Genomic DNA, 16,789 nt, shown 5'->3' on the forward strand with positions numbered 1-16,789 from the left:
TTTTGGAATATCAGGATATCTGTTTCAGACTTTGGTCCTACAGGAGTGACACTGAAGATGAGCTACAGTTATGACCTTTATGGGACTGATGGGAACCTTTAGAACTGGATTGGTTCTTAGTTTTGTCTGAGATGTGTCCCTGCAGCGCTGCTCCTGCAGTAGGGCCATGAAAGGCATATTGATCAAGTAAGAAGTGAGAATTATCTCTTGACTCTCAGCCATGAAATGTCTGATAGACCAAACTAATAAACCATCCTGGCTGACACTTGCACTTCCTGATACTGCAATACAATGCCACTGACAAACACAGCATTTTGCTGCCAAAAAAGGGCAGTTTTGTGTTTAGTATATGTCTGAAATGCAACCCAGCAAACTAAATGGTGTATGGGATTATCTTGCTCTTATGCCTTTAAGCACAATAGAAAATAATCACCAGGTCAGCTGACCAGCTCTTTCCAAATCTGCAGGAGTGCTCTTAATTTAAGTGCTGCACTTAAGATGTTGGTCAATATAGAACATGGACAAGTTAACATCAATGAAACCAAGGAAAATTCCTTCTCAGGAGCCTTTGAGTGCACCACTGAGTTCTGCTAATTCAAGTGAAAACATTCCAGTCAGTAGTGCTAAAAAGAAAAGGAAAACCAGAAATTCAAATCTGACTGATATACTCATTTATAGGAAGGAGAGAGGGAGGGAGGGAGGGAGGGAGGGAGGGAGGGAGGAAGGAAGGAAGGAAGGAAGGAAGGAAGGAAGGAAGGAAGGAAGGAAGGAAGGAAGGAGATGAAAGAACCACAACAAAGTCAGACCACAGACAATACAGATAAGGAAGAAGTTCTTTGTGTTGCTGTTTGCTGTGGTGCATGAGACTTCCATTTAATTTCCTGAAATTTCCTTTCTCTGGAAGTCAAAATGTTAGGGAAATTACAGGCAGCTCCAGCTGGGAACAAAGTTCTGCAAATGTGTATTAATCTTGCAGCAGCTATAAAAGAGAGGATGGTGTCAGTCTACTTAGACTGAATCCAGAGACATGCCTTTTTTTTTTTTTTTTAAATTGATTTTGTCTTTCCATTATTCCTATCCAACAAAGGGAGGTTTGGGGACCAAGAAATAATATAATGTATTAATATGGCTATTAGAGTGAGGCTTTTTATCTTCATTAACTTTGCCTATGGGTTTCATACACAAGAAGTCCAACAGGGCTGGAAAACAAGATCCATGCCTTTAAAAATCTAGCTCTACATCTTTATCCAACTGAATATACTTTGTGTGGAAGTAATGAGAAATAAGAGACAATTCTGGAAAGCAGCTTCCAGCAGCTATGATATGACAGTCTTTCTGCTTAGTAGCCAGTTTGTATAGAAAATGGCATGATCTGAAAGGCCCTTCATTGTGGATCTGCTTAGTGTTTTGAATTTGTATTTGCTAAATGCAGTGTATGACCCTTCTAATGCTGTGTTTGAAAGCACTGAAGAGAGTCATTTAAAAGAAACTATAATACTCTTTGCAGGCCTCATATTCTTTGCTATAGCCTGAACACTATAGCAATTATACAATTAGAGATAGCTCCAGTCCCTGCCAGACACAGTTTTATGTAAGAACAGCAATTGAGGGCAACTGAAAAAAAGAGAAAGAAACCCATTAAAGTTTAAAACCTGTGCTTTGGTGTTCCTAGTTCCTATTTTTCTCTAAATCATTTGGAAACCTACACCTTTGACCTCCTTTTAAAGAAATGGAATTAGGAATCTCCAGGCACTTTCCTCTTGGTTTGATTTCTGGAAATTCTAAGAATACCAAAATAGCTCAGAGAGACTTAAGAGAAAGGAAGTAGTGTTCAAGGAAAGTCACTGATCAGATTCACATTTATCAAGGAATAAGAAAGTTCTTACAGGAATGGATCAGATATGGATTTATCTCCATAAAAGACGAGGGATCCTGCAATAATTGCATTAGGGAGCATTGTATCTATTGCAGCAATTTCAAGGTACTCTTCATGGTTTGTCCTGGCTGCACTCTGCAGGGGATGGTGTCACCAGAGGTTTCTGTGTCCCTGTGAGGTCCTGAAGAGTGGTTGGTCTCCATTCCTTCTCTCTGATCAAGTTACAAAACTGGTTCTACTCATTTAAGGATTCTCACTTTACAGACACATTTTAAGTGAAAGAGACACATCACAATCTATTTTTATGGTAAGCAACAAAAGGTGAGGTTTTTCTACTTTTCATTTACCTCTCACATGCATACATCCATCTGCTGTAGCATTTTGCAGGTTCTAGGTAACCAGAGCTTGATAAAGAGCCCTTAAAGAAAAAAATCCAATTTTTAAATGCAATTACTAGTTTTCAACCCCTCCCAACTCAGCCCAAACCTCAAAATAACAGTTCCCTCAAAAGAACTCACTTGTATTAACTTATGCACATGACAGCAAAACTCTTTTGACATTAACATCAGATAGGCATGTTGTAATTTACTATCCATTTCATGAGGAAAAAAGCAAGTAATTTTGGCATTGCTTATATTCATATTAATGCTGATCCAACTAGAAGAGCAAGAACTCTGGGATCACAAAGCAGGGTAGCTGCTCACCTAAATTTCACCTTCACCCCTAGCTAAGGATAGCGAGGGGTGAAGGTGAAATTTAGGTGAGAGGCATGAAGGCATCAAAAATATTTCATACAGTAGTATGGTATACTATTCAGGAAGAAATCGTAAGATTAGGTAAAAACACCAATCTCTCACATTAAAAGAGCCATCTCCATTCCATAAGATTGGCAAAATGCCAATCAGTTTCTAAACCAGTATTTTATATCACTTAACATTTACTTATATTTTACTTACACTTCTTCAAATAATTAATGATTTAAAATTCAGATGGAAAGATTTTGAAGATTAGTATACAGTTTTAAGAGGCATTTCTTAAAATGAAGACATTTTGGTAATAACGTTGCACTGACCATTTTTAGACAGGTGTTACTAAACTGCTACAAAACTTTTTTGTAAGGCTGATATAAGCAAGATTCTGACAGTTCTTAAAATTATGTCCCTATGTTGGCATAAATATTAATTTCTTGCTGGCCTTTCTATACTTTCCAAATTCACTTATTTCTCAAAGGAGAAAGGCAACCCGATCTTCAAACAACTAAGATGGGGATTGTATCACCAAAGGACCAGAGCTGCAAGGTCTAATTGTCTTTTGATATTTTCCTGGGCAATTTTTTCAAGTCAAAACACACTGCAGCTTCAAAATATATCTGCATGCTAGTAAGCATGCAACTAGGAGACTGTGCTTGCACAAAGAACGCTTTGTTTATTTGCACCTCTCCATCTAGTCATTAGAAACCAGCACAGAAGAAGCAAGCAGCCCTGGCACAGATGTATCTGTAAAATTTTACATTTTAAAAAACCATTTCTGCGCTCCTGAGATTTTAGTTTTCCCCCTGTGTTCTTCTGCAGCCCTAGGAAGGGCAGGTGAGCAACCTGAGGACAGCTCTGAACGCCAGCAAGTCTAACCCCACGTTTCAGCAGGAGATTGCTGCATGCTCCAGGGCAGTCTTAAGGCAACTCGGGGTTTGACAGAACGTCAGTGCCGCGGGGTCCGAGAGGCGCCTGTGTGAGACGATTCTGCTCTGATCCCGAAAAAGGGCAAAGTCACAGGGAGAACGGACAAATCCCCAGCCAAGGGGAGCTGTGTCTTCACCTGTGTGAGGGGACGCGAGGCGGACGGGGCTCGCTGCGCAGGGCCGGCACCCGCAGCCCTCAGGAGCGGCGGGAGGGCTCCGGCCCGCGCAGTCCCCGGGCGGCTCTTCCCCCTCAGGCTCGGCTGAGGGAGGAGGAGAGGAGGAGGAGGAGGAGGCAGAGCGCGCCATGGCGAGGGCAGGCTGAGTGAGGAGGCTCCCGCTCCCTGAGCCGGAGGAGCTCGGCGGGGCGGGGAGGGGACGGGCAGCGCCGGGAGGCGGCACCGCGCTCCACCTGCCCCTCTCCGCCGCGGGCAGTGATGAGGCGGCCGCGGGCAGCGGCTGGCGCGGAGCAGCCGGAGTTTGTTCGCTGCCCGTCCTCGTCTCCCTGATGCTCTGAGCCGGAGTCTCCTCCTCTCCCCGGGCTCGCACCCGGGCTGGATGCTCCGCTCGCTCCTCGCTTCCCTGCCACAGCCGCCGGCCGCTGCCCGCCGCCCCGCAAGAAATGGAGCCGTCCGCTGCCCCCCTGGACACCACTCCGGACCCCGCCATCGTGCAGCCCCCCGGGGCCAACCCGCCGGGTGCCCCCCGGGAGCAGCAGCAGGAGCAGCTGCGGATCGGGGAGAGCGGGCAGTTCAGCGAGGGGCTGGAGGACAGAGGTGAGCGCCCGTCCGTCCGTCACCCGCCTTCCTGCACGCTGCTCTGCGCTGTGCCGAGCCCCACCGCCTCCCCCGCGTCCCGAGGCGCCTGATACCCACCCCGACGGTCCTCCGACACCCTCTGCGCAGCATCCTCTCGCTCGCTCTCCTGGACCCGCACCATCCCCATGCCGCCGCAGCAGCCCTGCCCGCCCCCTTCCCTTCAGCCCCACACGGGTTCTTGCCCCCCGAACTCCCCGCTCCAGCCCAGCTCGCCCACCCCTCATCCCGCCGCCGGCAGCCGCTTAGCATCCCCCCCGCGCCTCCCTCGAATCTCTGCCCCGTTTTAGCTCCCGTGCGAGCGCTCCGCGACAGCTTTGAAGTATTTTTATAAACTCTATTCGTGGCTGTTCCCACCTCGCCAGAGAACTTGCCTGCCTGGCGGCGGAGCGGCTGCCGGCGGCGCATGGCTCCACAGGCGGCGCGGGGCGCGGGCGGCGGCGCTGCCGGGGCTCCCGGGCGGGCCGGGGCTCTGGGGCTCTCCTCGGGAGCCCGCTGAGCTGCCCGAGCCGGCGGGGTGGTCGCTGCCGCCCCCCGAGCAGGGCCACAGCGGGGCGTTTCTGGGGTTCCGCCCCAGCCGGGCTGGGGGTTGAAGTCGGGGCACTTGTCTCACACCTTGTGTCCCTTCCCCCACCGAGCTGTGCAGTTCCGCACAACTCGTTTTTTGTTATTTACTTAAATACCTGAGCAGGGACGGAAAGCTGCCTGCTTCCAAACCGCGTTACGCTTTAGTGCGAAGCACATCCATTTCGGACATCTGTTCAGGGCTCACTCACCTGCCGCCCACAAAGGCAAGCTGCCATTTTAACCCTCCCCACTGCCCTGTCCTCCACAACGCCTCCAGGCTCCTCTTCCACACAATTTGTCTCCATCTTTTAATTTCATCTATTGGCTTCCGTTAACCTCTCTCTCTGTTGCCTTTTTCTTCCTTTTCCATTTTGCTTTCAGCATCCAGGAGTCCCTTTTGTGTTCTCAGTCTTCATCCATAGCCCTTTTACACGTAACCCCCTTCTATGTCCTGTTCTTTGCCCAGCTTTGCTCACAAATCGTAGACACAAAGTAGAGGAGCCAGGGGGAAGAGCGTTCACCACCTTCCTGACAGCTTCCAGTCATGTCAGGGCTGGGGACAGCCCTTACTCAAGGGGTACCCTCACTGTCACTGCCAGTGGCTGAGGACAGACACTGTGCCTGCCTCAGGGCACTCTGAGGCTTCAGCTCTCTTTAAATGAGGGAGGAATTTTGATTATGGTTCGAACATGGAAGTTTGGTTACAGAAAATTTTAATTAGTGCCCAGTATGACAGAGGCAAAGGTGAAAGCTGTTCCTTTTGGTATTAAGGGTAATTCCATAAAGATAGTAGTGTGTGTTGTATCTAACCTATCTCTTTCTATGAGGGAGATGAAACTAAAGCTGCTGATTTAATTTTCTTTCTTGCCTCCATGCTCTTTCTATGACCCTTGCAGTACCTTTTTTTTAGCCTTTCCTGTAGTTACTGATTCCAAGTATACCAGGATAATTCCCAACCACTGTAGAGGGAAATATGGTATGCTTTTTGCAGGTTGTCCCTGTTGAAAATGTTAACAGTCTGTCCTTTTAGATTGTACTTTTTCCTACAATCCTTTCCAATGAATCATACCAGAAACAGTTATAGAGATGATGCTTCCATGCTTGCTAAAAATAAATACTAATCCTAAATTTTGGAACTAGATATTTGCTCTTTAAGAGCCAGATCCAAAATTGGTGATAATTTTGTGGATGGGACCCTTAAATTAACATCCTTAGGTGAACAGGTTTTTTATTAGCCTTATCTCTTCCACAATTTCTAACTTGACATTTTAAAATGATCCCTTAGCCAAATAGAAAAGTACTTCTGGTAAGTCAGCATATGGTAAAGAATATCCTAGAATCACTTCACAAATATGCCAAGCTTGTGTTCTGCAACTGTTAGGCAGGTTTTTTTCTCCTTCTGATTTTTTATGGGAAGAAAATCTGTTAATATGTGAAGATGCTGAAAGATAAATTAAAAATCCAGTGAATTTAATCAGTTCACCATCTTTTCTATACCTTAAGGATATCCATGTGTTAAATAAATTTTTGGCAATAAAATTACTCAGTATGTTAATTTCAGGGCGGAGGAATTTCATTTGTAGGTGCCAGCTTTTTATTTTTGTAGCAGTGCAGGTCATACTGAAAGATTAACTTTCATCCTCCTGTGGATGCTTGCTTTCTTATGGTCAGTGAAGAAATATGGAAGTTTTCCTTGTGAATTTTGTTCTTTGTGTGTAGATTAATGAGCTGTTGTTGCCTTTAAATAATTTTTATTCTATGGGCTTGGTAGTCATGTGAATGAGTTTGTATCTTTTGGGGCTGGCCTCAGGACACTCGTAAGAATTACATGATCTTTCTTGGGGGTGGAAATTTTAAACACAGAAAATATATTTGAATTATTTCAGGAAGGAAGGGATCACATCGCTGACAGCCAGAATATGCCAGCCATTTTGAGAGACAGAGAAACACACACACACACACACACGGCAGAAGTGGATGAGTTTTCTAAAGACTGCAGTCTCTGTCATACTGGACATGTGCTTGACATGTGAATAGTAATCAGGAGTCTTGCACTAGCTCTGGGGCTTATTATTCATTCCTCAGTTTAATTAGGATATTGTTTGATTTGCTAGTATCAACTATGGATGTTGGACTTCCCAGGTAGTATGAGCTGTAGCCATGAATTAAAGGATGCCTTAAAAGAAAGAAAGAGGTGAGGCTATCTGTCATTCTGATCTGTGTTCATTTGAGGTTTGAAATATTGAGAGTCAAAATTGGCTGAAAAAATCTTTGCTTTATGTTCCAAAAAGATTTGGACCATAATTTGAAATTATTGGTTTGGGGAGGGGACAGGAGGGGTGAATACACAAAATGTGAGAAGATGTATTTTCTCTATGGTTAGATTAGTAGAAATCCCTCCTATGTTTCAAGATGTGTTGTTGAATTACCTCATAGCAGACAGCAATTAAACTGTACATTGTTATATATAGTAGCAGAAGATAGGCCAAACATTTGTGGGGGAAAAAAAAAAAAAATCTTCGCACAAATGAAGGCAGGCATGTGAGAAATGGCTGTGCAATCAGTAAAAGACTCAAAGCTTTTGGAGTTGTCATCTATCAGTTTTTTTTTGTATTAGACAGACAAAGAATGCAGGTAATAAGAAATGGACATAATTTCATTATAGGGATGGGTCCATGCAAGTTTGTATATTCTTTTCCATTCATAAAGGGGGGAGTGTGTAGCACAAAGCGTGATAATGTTTTAAATTTTCTAAAAATACAGTATAAGCATGAAATTCTCAGAGTGGCTTTCTGAACTCCCATAAAGAAACTCTCCATGCTTTATTGTAACTGAGGTGTAAAAAGCATAAAGGATTTTTCCAAGACAGCATGTATCCCACCATTATGCTAGGATTACAACCAGTAATTTTAACAGTGGCAGAATAAAATCTGATGGCTCAAATTTGACCCCCCCCCATATGCCTGCCCCTCTGCTGACATATTGCTGCCCCCAAGGCAGAGATGTCTGATTCAGTTCTGAATTGATTCCAAAACCATTGCAATTTTCAGCCAGTATATTACAGTCAGTTGAAATTAATATCTGTAAATGTTAATAAACTTGGTTAAACATGGTGTGGATTCAGGAGTACACTGAGTCCCTGCCTTGAAAGTGGCAATAGCCACCAGAGAGAAAACTGAGGAAGGTGAGGATAGTACCAGCTTCAACTCTTATGTTTTAATCTGATGCTGAGTCTGACACAGCCCCTGTTCTCCACCCTTTGTCTGAGACCTGAGAACAGCTACTGAAAGTCGTTCTGTTAAACCAGTGTCTCAGTTCAATGCATTCAGTGCAGGCAAATCTCTCTGAAAAGTGCTCATCATCTGAGAGGAACCACCCACATCTTCTGGAGTAACTCATTAAGAAATTTAAAGCCATCAGGTTTTCTCTCCAGTAAAGCAGATTTGAGCTGAAACATAATGGTGAGAAAGAATGTATGTTTCAAATTACATGAATGTATTAAGCATAAACGAATCAGAATGGGATATACAGAATGCAAATATGTAAAATTCTGAATGCATTTTAGAAGTGGCTTAAGACTCAGATTGAGAGAATAAAAACCAAAGAATGTTAATTTATGTTTAAGTTGCATTCTCTGTGATGTAAGACCAGTGGACAAAAGACTTCCACAGACTGAAAGCATCAAAAAAGAGAAAAAGCAATAGCATTTCCTTGTGTTCAACAGCCTTCTGCATTGATTACAGCAAGGACATAATTGGTTCTTCAGTTAGTTCTAGACGGAATGGGTTCTTACCCCAAATGAAGGACAAGGTGCTCAAGAGGCATTTTCAGCAGTGACAGCTTTGATTCTGGGGCATGCCCACTTGTGCTTTGATGATCAATATGTGCCGTGTATCCCTGTGCCTTGGGAGGCCATTCCACAGGGACTGGTGAGCAGGAGTTTTCTCCTATGTTAATTAGCCCCAGGATCCTCAAGTTCTGAAACAAGTTTTGACCTGAGGGAGTATAGGACTGAGCCATTTCTTGTGCATAGGTACAGGTGGAAATCATATTGATTGTGAATTTCCATAACTGGAACACAGTGCTTTTTTTAAGGGATTGATGTGTGGGTCTTTCTGTGTGGAGTCAAAAGAGCTTGTGTGTGTTCTTCTTGCTTATTCACATGTTTCTGGTGGCCTCATTCACTTAACCTTAATAATATGAGCAGGGTTTGATTCTGTTTTGCTTTAGTGTGTAATGTAGAATGTAAATGTGTGTTCTAGGGCTGAACTAACACAGCTGTGTTTTTAAGAGGAGCAATGCATTGTTCATACATTCTCTGCTTATTGCTTATCAGGTTTACTAGAAAGCAGTACAAGGCTAAAACCTCATGAAGCTCAAAGCTACAGAAAGAAGGCATTGTGGGTTTCCTGGGTCTCCATTATTGTCACACTGGCTCTTGCAGTGGCTGCTTTCAGTGAGTATTGGGAATATTTTAAATTTCACACCTCTTCCTTTTTGTTTTTATTTTGGTCTCTTTCTTTCTTTGTAGAATCTTTCTCATGTTTTTTTTTCTTTGCAACTGCTAAAGAGGTTTTTCTCCAGACTGCCTGTATCTGCATGGTGCTTATAAATTAGTAAAACTGTTGGGTTTTTTTCTGCAGAGTATAGGGTTGTTGAAGGTCAGAGAAAGAAACAGGAGATGTTGATTCCTGCTAGCATTTATACGTGTGGAACTGTTCGTTTTGGAGAATAGTGTAAAAATCATTATGCAGTGGCTTGCCTTTTACTGAAGAGGTCAAATATGACAAATCTTATTCTGTTTGGAATTTGTAGTGGAAATGCTATAATAAAGAATAGTGAATTTTAAGGGAGAAATATATAATTTATCTGTAGTACACTGACAGATAACCTAAGGCAGTACTAATCTGGAGGAGAAATTCAGTTTTCTTTTTAGAACAGTGTTTTTCTATAAGTTTCATGACATTTTTCTAGTTTACCTTTAAACAAAAGAATTTGAGTGAGGAAAAAAATCCAAACTAAACCCAACCCACTTTCATATGAGAAAAAATGAAATCTATTTTTTTTTTATTTCAAAACAGGAAAAAATGAATCATTGTGTAAATACAAATTTTAGCTCTATGCAAATTTGAGAAATACAAGCTTTCTATCTTGGGCAATGAAGTAACACATGAAAGACAAAAAGAAACATGGAATGTGGAATAAAATCTTTTCAGTGGCACATTCTCTGTTTTAGAGAGGGAAAAATCAGAAGTGATTGAATTTATGATTTAATACAAACAAAAGGAAGGCTCTGTCTTGGAGACATCAAAGAAGTCTCAAAACATCATTCTTAAGCTTGATAGAGACAGACTTGTGTTGTTTTTCTTTTTCTTTTTTCTTTTTTTTTTTTTTTTTTTTTTTTCCTTTGGAATCACAGCAGCATGTCTTTTGTTATTCTAATCTGCATTGTATGACCTGCTGCTGGAAGCTGGTGTCAGCTCCCAGGAGAGGTGATTAAATTCTGACCAAATGGTCTCTGAAAACTCAACATATATTACTCAGAGCAATTTATATGGAAACACAGGTACAACAATTTGGTTCAGAAATAAGAAAAAAGATGAGGAACACTTAGAAGCAGAATCTGACACTGTAAAAAATCTGAATGTTAACAAGAGAGTGAAACAAGTTTCCATTTTGTTCTGCTTCATGGAAATGCAGTGGTCTGTCTTTGCTACTGAAGCAACATAAAGGTAAATACTATGTTACAGAATAACCTGGTTACCTCTAAACACTGTAGTTTTAAGGAAAATTGTGATATGGCTTAATTTTATTTTTAATTTTCATTTGTCAGCGTTGCAAGAATTAAATGTAATATAGATAACTAAAACTCTATCTTTTAAAAGGATCTTTTAAAACATTTTAAAATATTATTTAGGCTGAATTCTTTTTTCTTTTCCTCGTTTCTGGCACTCTGGTAGTGTTTAGTGAAACAAACAACAGCAAAGAATGTAGTGCCTGTCTGGATATCCTGTGGCTGCATATTCACCTGGAGGGGATAGGTGCTGAACTACTGAAATCAGAGAAGACTAATTATATGTTTTTGGAATGTATCTGTCCCCATAGTTTGCTGAGGCTAAATTTATGAAGTGTAAGAGAGAAATCAGCACACAGATACATATTAAATCTGTATGGAATCTCTTATTAGGTAGTTGGCAGTTAACTTACATGCCACAAAAGCCTTGCCAGGGCTTTTCATGTGTTTATTATTAATGTTTTTCAATCTTTGAAGAAAATACACTGACTTCTGGGATCACTTTGTTGTCCCCATGCAATTTCAGAAGTTCTGCTCATTTTACTGCCTTGCACTGGCTGCTCTCTTCCTCAGTGCTGTCCTTTTAGCAGGTTCCTCCAGCCAATCCATGAGCTGGGAGAGATGCCAGGTGACCAGAAATTGCTGCCTGTTTGATAGAAATGTTTAATTGTCACTTTGGGGTATCTGACACTGACAATTTAGCAATAGAAAATAACTGCTATTTAAAGCATCCTCTTTCCATTTTACCTCCTATCTGTAGTGGTGAAGTGTTGGAAATACAGCCCTGATGTTCCATTTCAGTAAAAAACAGGGACCTGTTCTGGTAATTGTCAGGCTGCACTGACTATATTCACTGCTCTTCCTTATTTCTCTAGAAATTCCTCATTTAAATTCCTGTTTTATCCCCTTCAAAATGCTTTCTTGCAAGTGCATGCCACATGTTATAGTCAAGATATTATGCCAGGGAACTGATGTTATTTGATTACTATAGGAAAAATGCTAAAGCGAGAGTAGGGAAGAGGTTCAGGAAGCTCCTTTTCCAACCAAGTGCTTGTAAGTAGACTTCCTTCCCTTTTTATGGTCCGCTCCTCACCCTTCCTTTCAAGGCTGGTCTAGTTGCCTCCAACACTGTATTTTTCCAGCATTAGAGTAAATTGTGATGGTTTATCTTGATTGGTATGAGGTGTTTCCTTTTGGTGGGATTATGATGCTGCCCTAGCTGAACTCCGATCGTTCACTTGGTAATTTTGAAGGAGACTGAAAAATCTCATGTTGATCTGAATACATAAAGCAGTTTCCTTATTAAGTAATGTTTATGGCAAATGAGGTTTGAGATTATGGAAATCATAGAATTTTAAGGTTGGAAAATACCTCTAAGGTCATCAAGTCCAACTGTTAACCCAGGGCTGCCACATTCATGGCTAAACAGTGTCCCTAAGTACCACATCCACACGTTTTTTGAAAACTTCCAGGGGTGATGACTCCACCACTTCCCTGTGCAGCCTTTCCCAGTGCCTGGCCACCCTTTCAGAGAAAGCTGAAAGCTGGGTATGGAGCAGAATGACTGCTTAAGGGAAAATGAAGTTGTCACCTTTCATTCACTAGTATTGACAAGTAGGACTTAGACCATGAAATCAGCTTTTCCACTTAGCTGAAAGAACAGATCTCTTACTGTCAAGCACTTAATAAACCTAATTTTACTGCAGAAATGCTGTACTTGTAAAGGACCATTTGGATGCTGTCTCTGATGCTGCTTCTGCACTCTGAGGTAACCAATGTGGTCTCATGGCTCCGAGAGCTGTTGCAGATGTTGCTCTCCAGCATGAAATTGCACAAGGCTTCAGTAAAATCTCTGTAGACTTAAATGTGTGAGGTCCTTAAGGTGAAAGGAGCCCCATGTATCATCTTTAGTGGCTGAAAATTTGGTGCTCTCAGAATATTCTGGCACTGTTTTGTGCAGTACTTTCATGATCGAATGCGAATCAATGCCTGGTCAATAAATTAATTTTGCTCTTCATTTCAGGGCTGTCTGAAATATGCATACTTGTAGAATTCTCATCAAGAGTGGATTTACTTTATTATAAATATACAGCAATAAACAGAGTCTGAGCATGATAAAAATTATTAAAAAAAATTATTAAAATGAACATTAAATTATTCCTTAGCACCCCAAGTAGGTGCTAGAATAATAATTCTAATATAATTATTTCTGGATTACAGTAATATAAGAAAAGAATGATAACAGAATAAGAACATATTTTTGTGCAGTGTATATCTATGTAGTATAAGACTGCAGTCATTTCATAATAACAACTATTATTTCTTCCTGTAGCTGCAGTATTATGTGTTCATACTGAGCCTAGTTTAAGAATCACAGTAGAGAGCAGGTGGAATAGAATTCTGGTGTTTTGAAACCCATTATTCTTAGTTTCTTGACATTTATATTACTAAAGTATAATTTTGAAAAATATACAAATATAGCTTCTGCTGTTGCAGTTCAGTTTCTGCTCAGGCAGCTAATCTCTGATAATATTGTCAAAGCAGAAAACAATCTTGTTCTGTCTGGTGTTTTTTGTCCAGTATAGACTTGTGATTCACAGAAAGCAGAGTGTTCATTCATCTTCCTGATCTGATCAGCCAAAATTGTTTCACAGTGAATGGAGGAGTCCTAGCAATGCATCAAAACAATGTACAGACCAAATTCTGCACTGAGGCTTTTCTTTGTAGCTGGAGACTGAGAGAAGGTTTAGAATGCATGGGTTTGTAAATGTGAGCTTTGTGAAGGCTGCAGCCAGGCTGTCCCAGCGTGCCCAGGGCAGGTCTGCACTGGTCACTGGGAGAGTGGAGGGGCTGCTTGCAGAGTGCTGGGAAATGGCAGTGGGTGCTCACATCTGTCCCCAGGGCTGCTCTGGAGTTCCCCCCTTTCAGCTCATCACAGGTAAGGTTCAGCTGCACAGAAATAACCGAGTGCAGCAAAAAGTCTCATCCTGGTGTTTAGTCTGGTGTAGTAAGAGGTGCTGGTGTTTTGAGAAGGTGAATTCCATTTATATGTATCAAATCTCAAGTGGAAACTCAGTAGGTAGAATTCTGTGAGTGTGGGAGTATTTTACAGGATTAGCTGTTGGCCCATGGATAAGATGTTAAATGTAAATGCAGACACTGATGTTCTGATTTTATATTAAAAAATTATTTGTGTTTCAGAAAGAATTGCTTAAAAATTATTTATCACAGTGAGCTCCCACATACTGGGAGGCATTTTGTTTGAAATATATGGTGCAAGTGCTTACAAATTTCAGGGTAGGTTTTGCTTTCAGATTAATGCTTTATGCTAATTCAGATTCTAACAATTATAAATGCCAACGAACATAGAAGTTGTGTATCCAGGCCCACTTTTTTCATTGGAATGACTGCATTGAGTCATAAAGTCTCATGTGGGTTAGCTATAGGACATGACTACTGGTTTTTCTCTATTCAGGTGCATGCAATTGAAATTACATGGGACAAGCATTGAGCAATTGAAGTTGTTGTCCTGTGAATGCTCACATGTGGGTGTACTGATGTAATCTGTTACTCCTCATCTTAGACAACTGAGATGGGGAGTGATTATATTAATTTACTGATGAATATATCATTTTCTCTGTGGGCCATTCCTATTCATGCTTGAAAAATTAAATATATGTGGGCTTTCCCTGATGCTTGCACAATACTTAGCATACCCTGGGCACAGCTGTGAATCATAATAACACTACTAAAGAAAAATTTAGGGGAAGGTTCATGGTTCTGAGGCTCTTTAGTTTGGATATTCTTTAAAGGCCATTAATTTCAGACAAATGATGGACATTCAGCACTCAGGCTGAGGTTAGAGTGTGTCATCTGGGAACCTAAACAAAGCTCTTCAGGATCACAGAAAATATGAAAAGTCTTGGTCTTTGTGTTTTCTCATCCAGTAATGACGCAGAATTGCATTTCTCACTCCTAATGCCCAAGAAAAGGGTTTTTTAAATATTTTTATTTTCTTGAGCAGAGTGCATTACATTTATTCAGAAAGTTACATTTCAAGTCACAATTCCATGCAAACACTTAAAACCAATTAAAGACTAAACAGAGAGTAAAGCTCCTCCATGGCAGTATACAGATCCCTCACTTTGCATGTTTCTCAGAGTGTTTAATTATGTCAGTTACAAAAAGAGAGATGCTTCAGGGCTGTAGCTTCACAGAAGCGTTAATGAAATCTGGAACTCAAATTCCCAAGGAAGAGTTCTGATATTGGTGACTCTTGTGTTTTCCTGTCATCCTCGTTACAGCTGCACCACTACAGGTGAAAATAGAGTTTGGTCCTAACCATGTTACACACAAAAGCTAAAAGACAAAAAATCCTAATCATGTTACACGTAAAAGCTAAAAGACAAAAAATCCATTGCCTCTGCAGCACTGGCAGAAGACAGCCTTTTGTATAGGTCAGTCTGTACTTAATGACAGCAAAATGCAATTTTCATTCACTGAAAATGAAATGAGAGGCCAGTAAGGGCCTGTCTATTTTTTTTTTTTTCAGGCACACAAAGCTCTAAGTGACTTTCTTGGGAGGAGAAAATAACATATGGATGTCAGGTTCAAGACTGATAGCTCTTGAGCAGAAGTGTGGGTCTAAAATCTGCAGTGCTTCACACTTCATGAAATCTTTTCCTTAGTTGGCAGGGAAAATGGTGGTAGAAGTCTGTGAAATCTAGAACAGGCTAGATAATGATATAATATTTTTGAACAGCAAACAATTAAAAAATTATTGCTGTGCTGGAAGTTTGTTAAAACAGATGAATTTTTGTTTAAATACTAGCCTTTAAAACACACTAGTTTGTTGTGCATTTTTGCATTAGAAAATTGCAATTTAATAATTGCTTATGTTAAGTATACTGAAGAGTTTTCTTTTCTTATTCTTTTCTCATGAGAAAAGTTTGTCCTGAAGAATTTTGAAATTAAAACAGGGCTGAAGATGAGGGAAAAGCAAAACTGTAACATGACTTCATGAAGAGTGAGAAACATGCAAGTACATTGTTTAGGCTGCTTAGTGTAATAATCACAATCACAGTTGCTGTTTTATTCTTCTTTTACAAGGTTTTGTTGGAATTTATTTTGTGTGGAGAAGATTGGAATGAGTCTGTGCAACATTTAGACCAGTAAGAATGGCAAATGAATTGGCATCTATGTTATGTAACATAGGTAATATATGTTGTATTTAAATTATAGCAGGAGGTTTTAGACACTTGAAATTTGCTCTTCAGTTTTGCCATCAGATCCCTGCTTGGATTTTGTCAAAGGCAGCTCTGTGTTTGATGGTTCAGAGGTTCCAATGATGAGAATACAGTTGTGTAGCAAAGTGCAATATACAAATAAGTATAAATAACTAAGTATTAGGTAATTGTATGGATGCCATGGGTCCTACTTCTATCCCTGAGAAAATTCTACTGTGCCCTTACAGACAGGTGTGGGTAGAGAGTTAATTTTTCTTATGGGAAAAGAATTTAACCCTGAATGGGGAGGATTTTAGGCAGACCTCTTGGTGCTAACTCGGTGGTGGGGGACGATGTTTCCTACAGCCATCCCTAGCTTGTAGTGAGTGAAAAATGTGTATCTTGACTAAAACCAGATGGAAGTAGTTGGGAGAAAAAAAAAAAAAAAGATGTAATATTAAGTTTATTGCATGTGATTGGTGTTAACTGTTATCCATAAAAAACCTGCTTGAATTTTATGTATAAAATTGAAAAGAAACGATCCTCTAGCACAAGTCTCAATTGTTGCTCTTGCTGTATTTGCTGGATCACATAGGTGAGTGTACATCTGCCCTTTGAAGGACCATCTCTGCAAGCTGAAAAGTCTAATGTATTTTCAATCAATTGCTGTAGAATCACTTCCACAAAGTAGTGCCTTAGCTGTTGCAGGTTTGTGCAAAGGCATGAATGTATAAACAGATTTCTTTATGAATGCCTGATATATCAATAGCATTTGGTTTTCATAGATAATTTCATATTTTCTTTGCTGTCCCAATTTAAAAATTCACTTCTTTTCTT

General features: G+C 40.8%; 1 protein-coding gene across 2 annotated transcripts in view; it reads left to right on the forward strand.

The window, feature by feature from the left end:
• The first annotated feature begins 3,847 nt into the window (after positions 1–3,847).
• TMEM163 (transmembrane protein 163) overlaps positions 3,848–16,789 on the forward strand; it is an 85,231-nt gene continuing 72,289 nt past the window's right edge. Inside the window, exons 1-2 of one of the 2 annotated variants that reach the window (XM_021548733.3) lie at positions 3,848–4,327; positions 9,270–9,389. In XM_021548733.3, the coding sequence (XP_021404408.1) occupies positions 4,174–4,327; positions 9,270–9,389 (274 nt within the window). In that variant the 5' untranslated portion in view covers positions 3,848–4,173. The remainder of the gene's footprint in view (positions 4,328–9,269; positions 9,390–16,789) is intronic. The other variant, XM_021548735.2, reaches the window with a different exon arrangement.

This window comes from Lonchura striata, chromosome 8, assembly GCF_046129695.1.
Source record: "Lonchura striata isolate bLonStr1 chromosome 8, bLonStr1.mat, whole genome shotgun sequence".
NCBI classification, from domain to species: domain Eukaryota; kingdom Metazoa; phylum Chordata; class Aves; order Passeriformes; family Estrildidae; genus Lonchura; species Lonchura striata.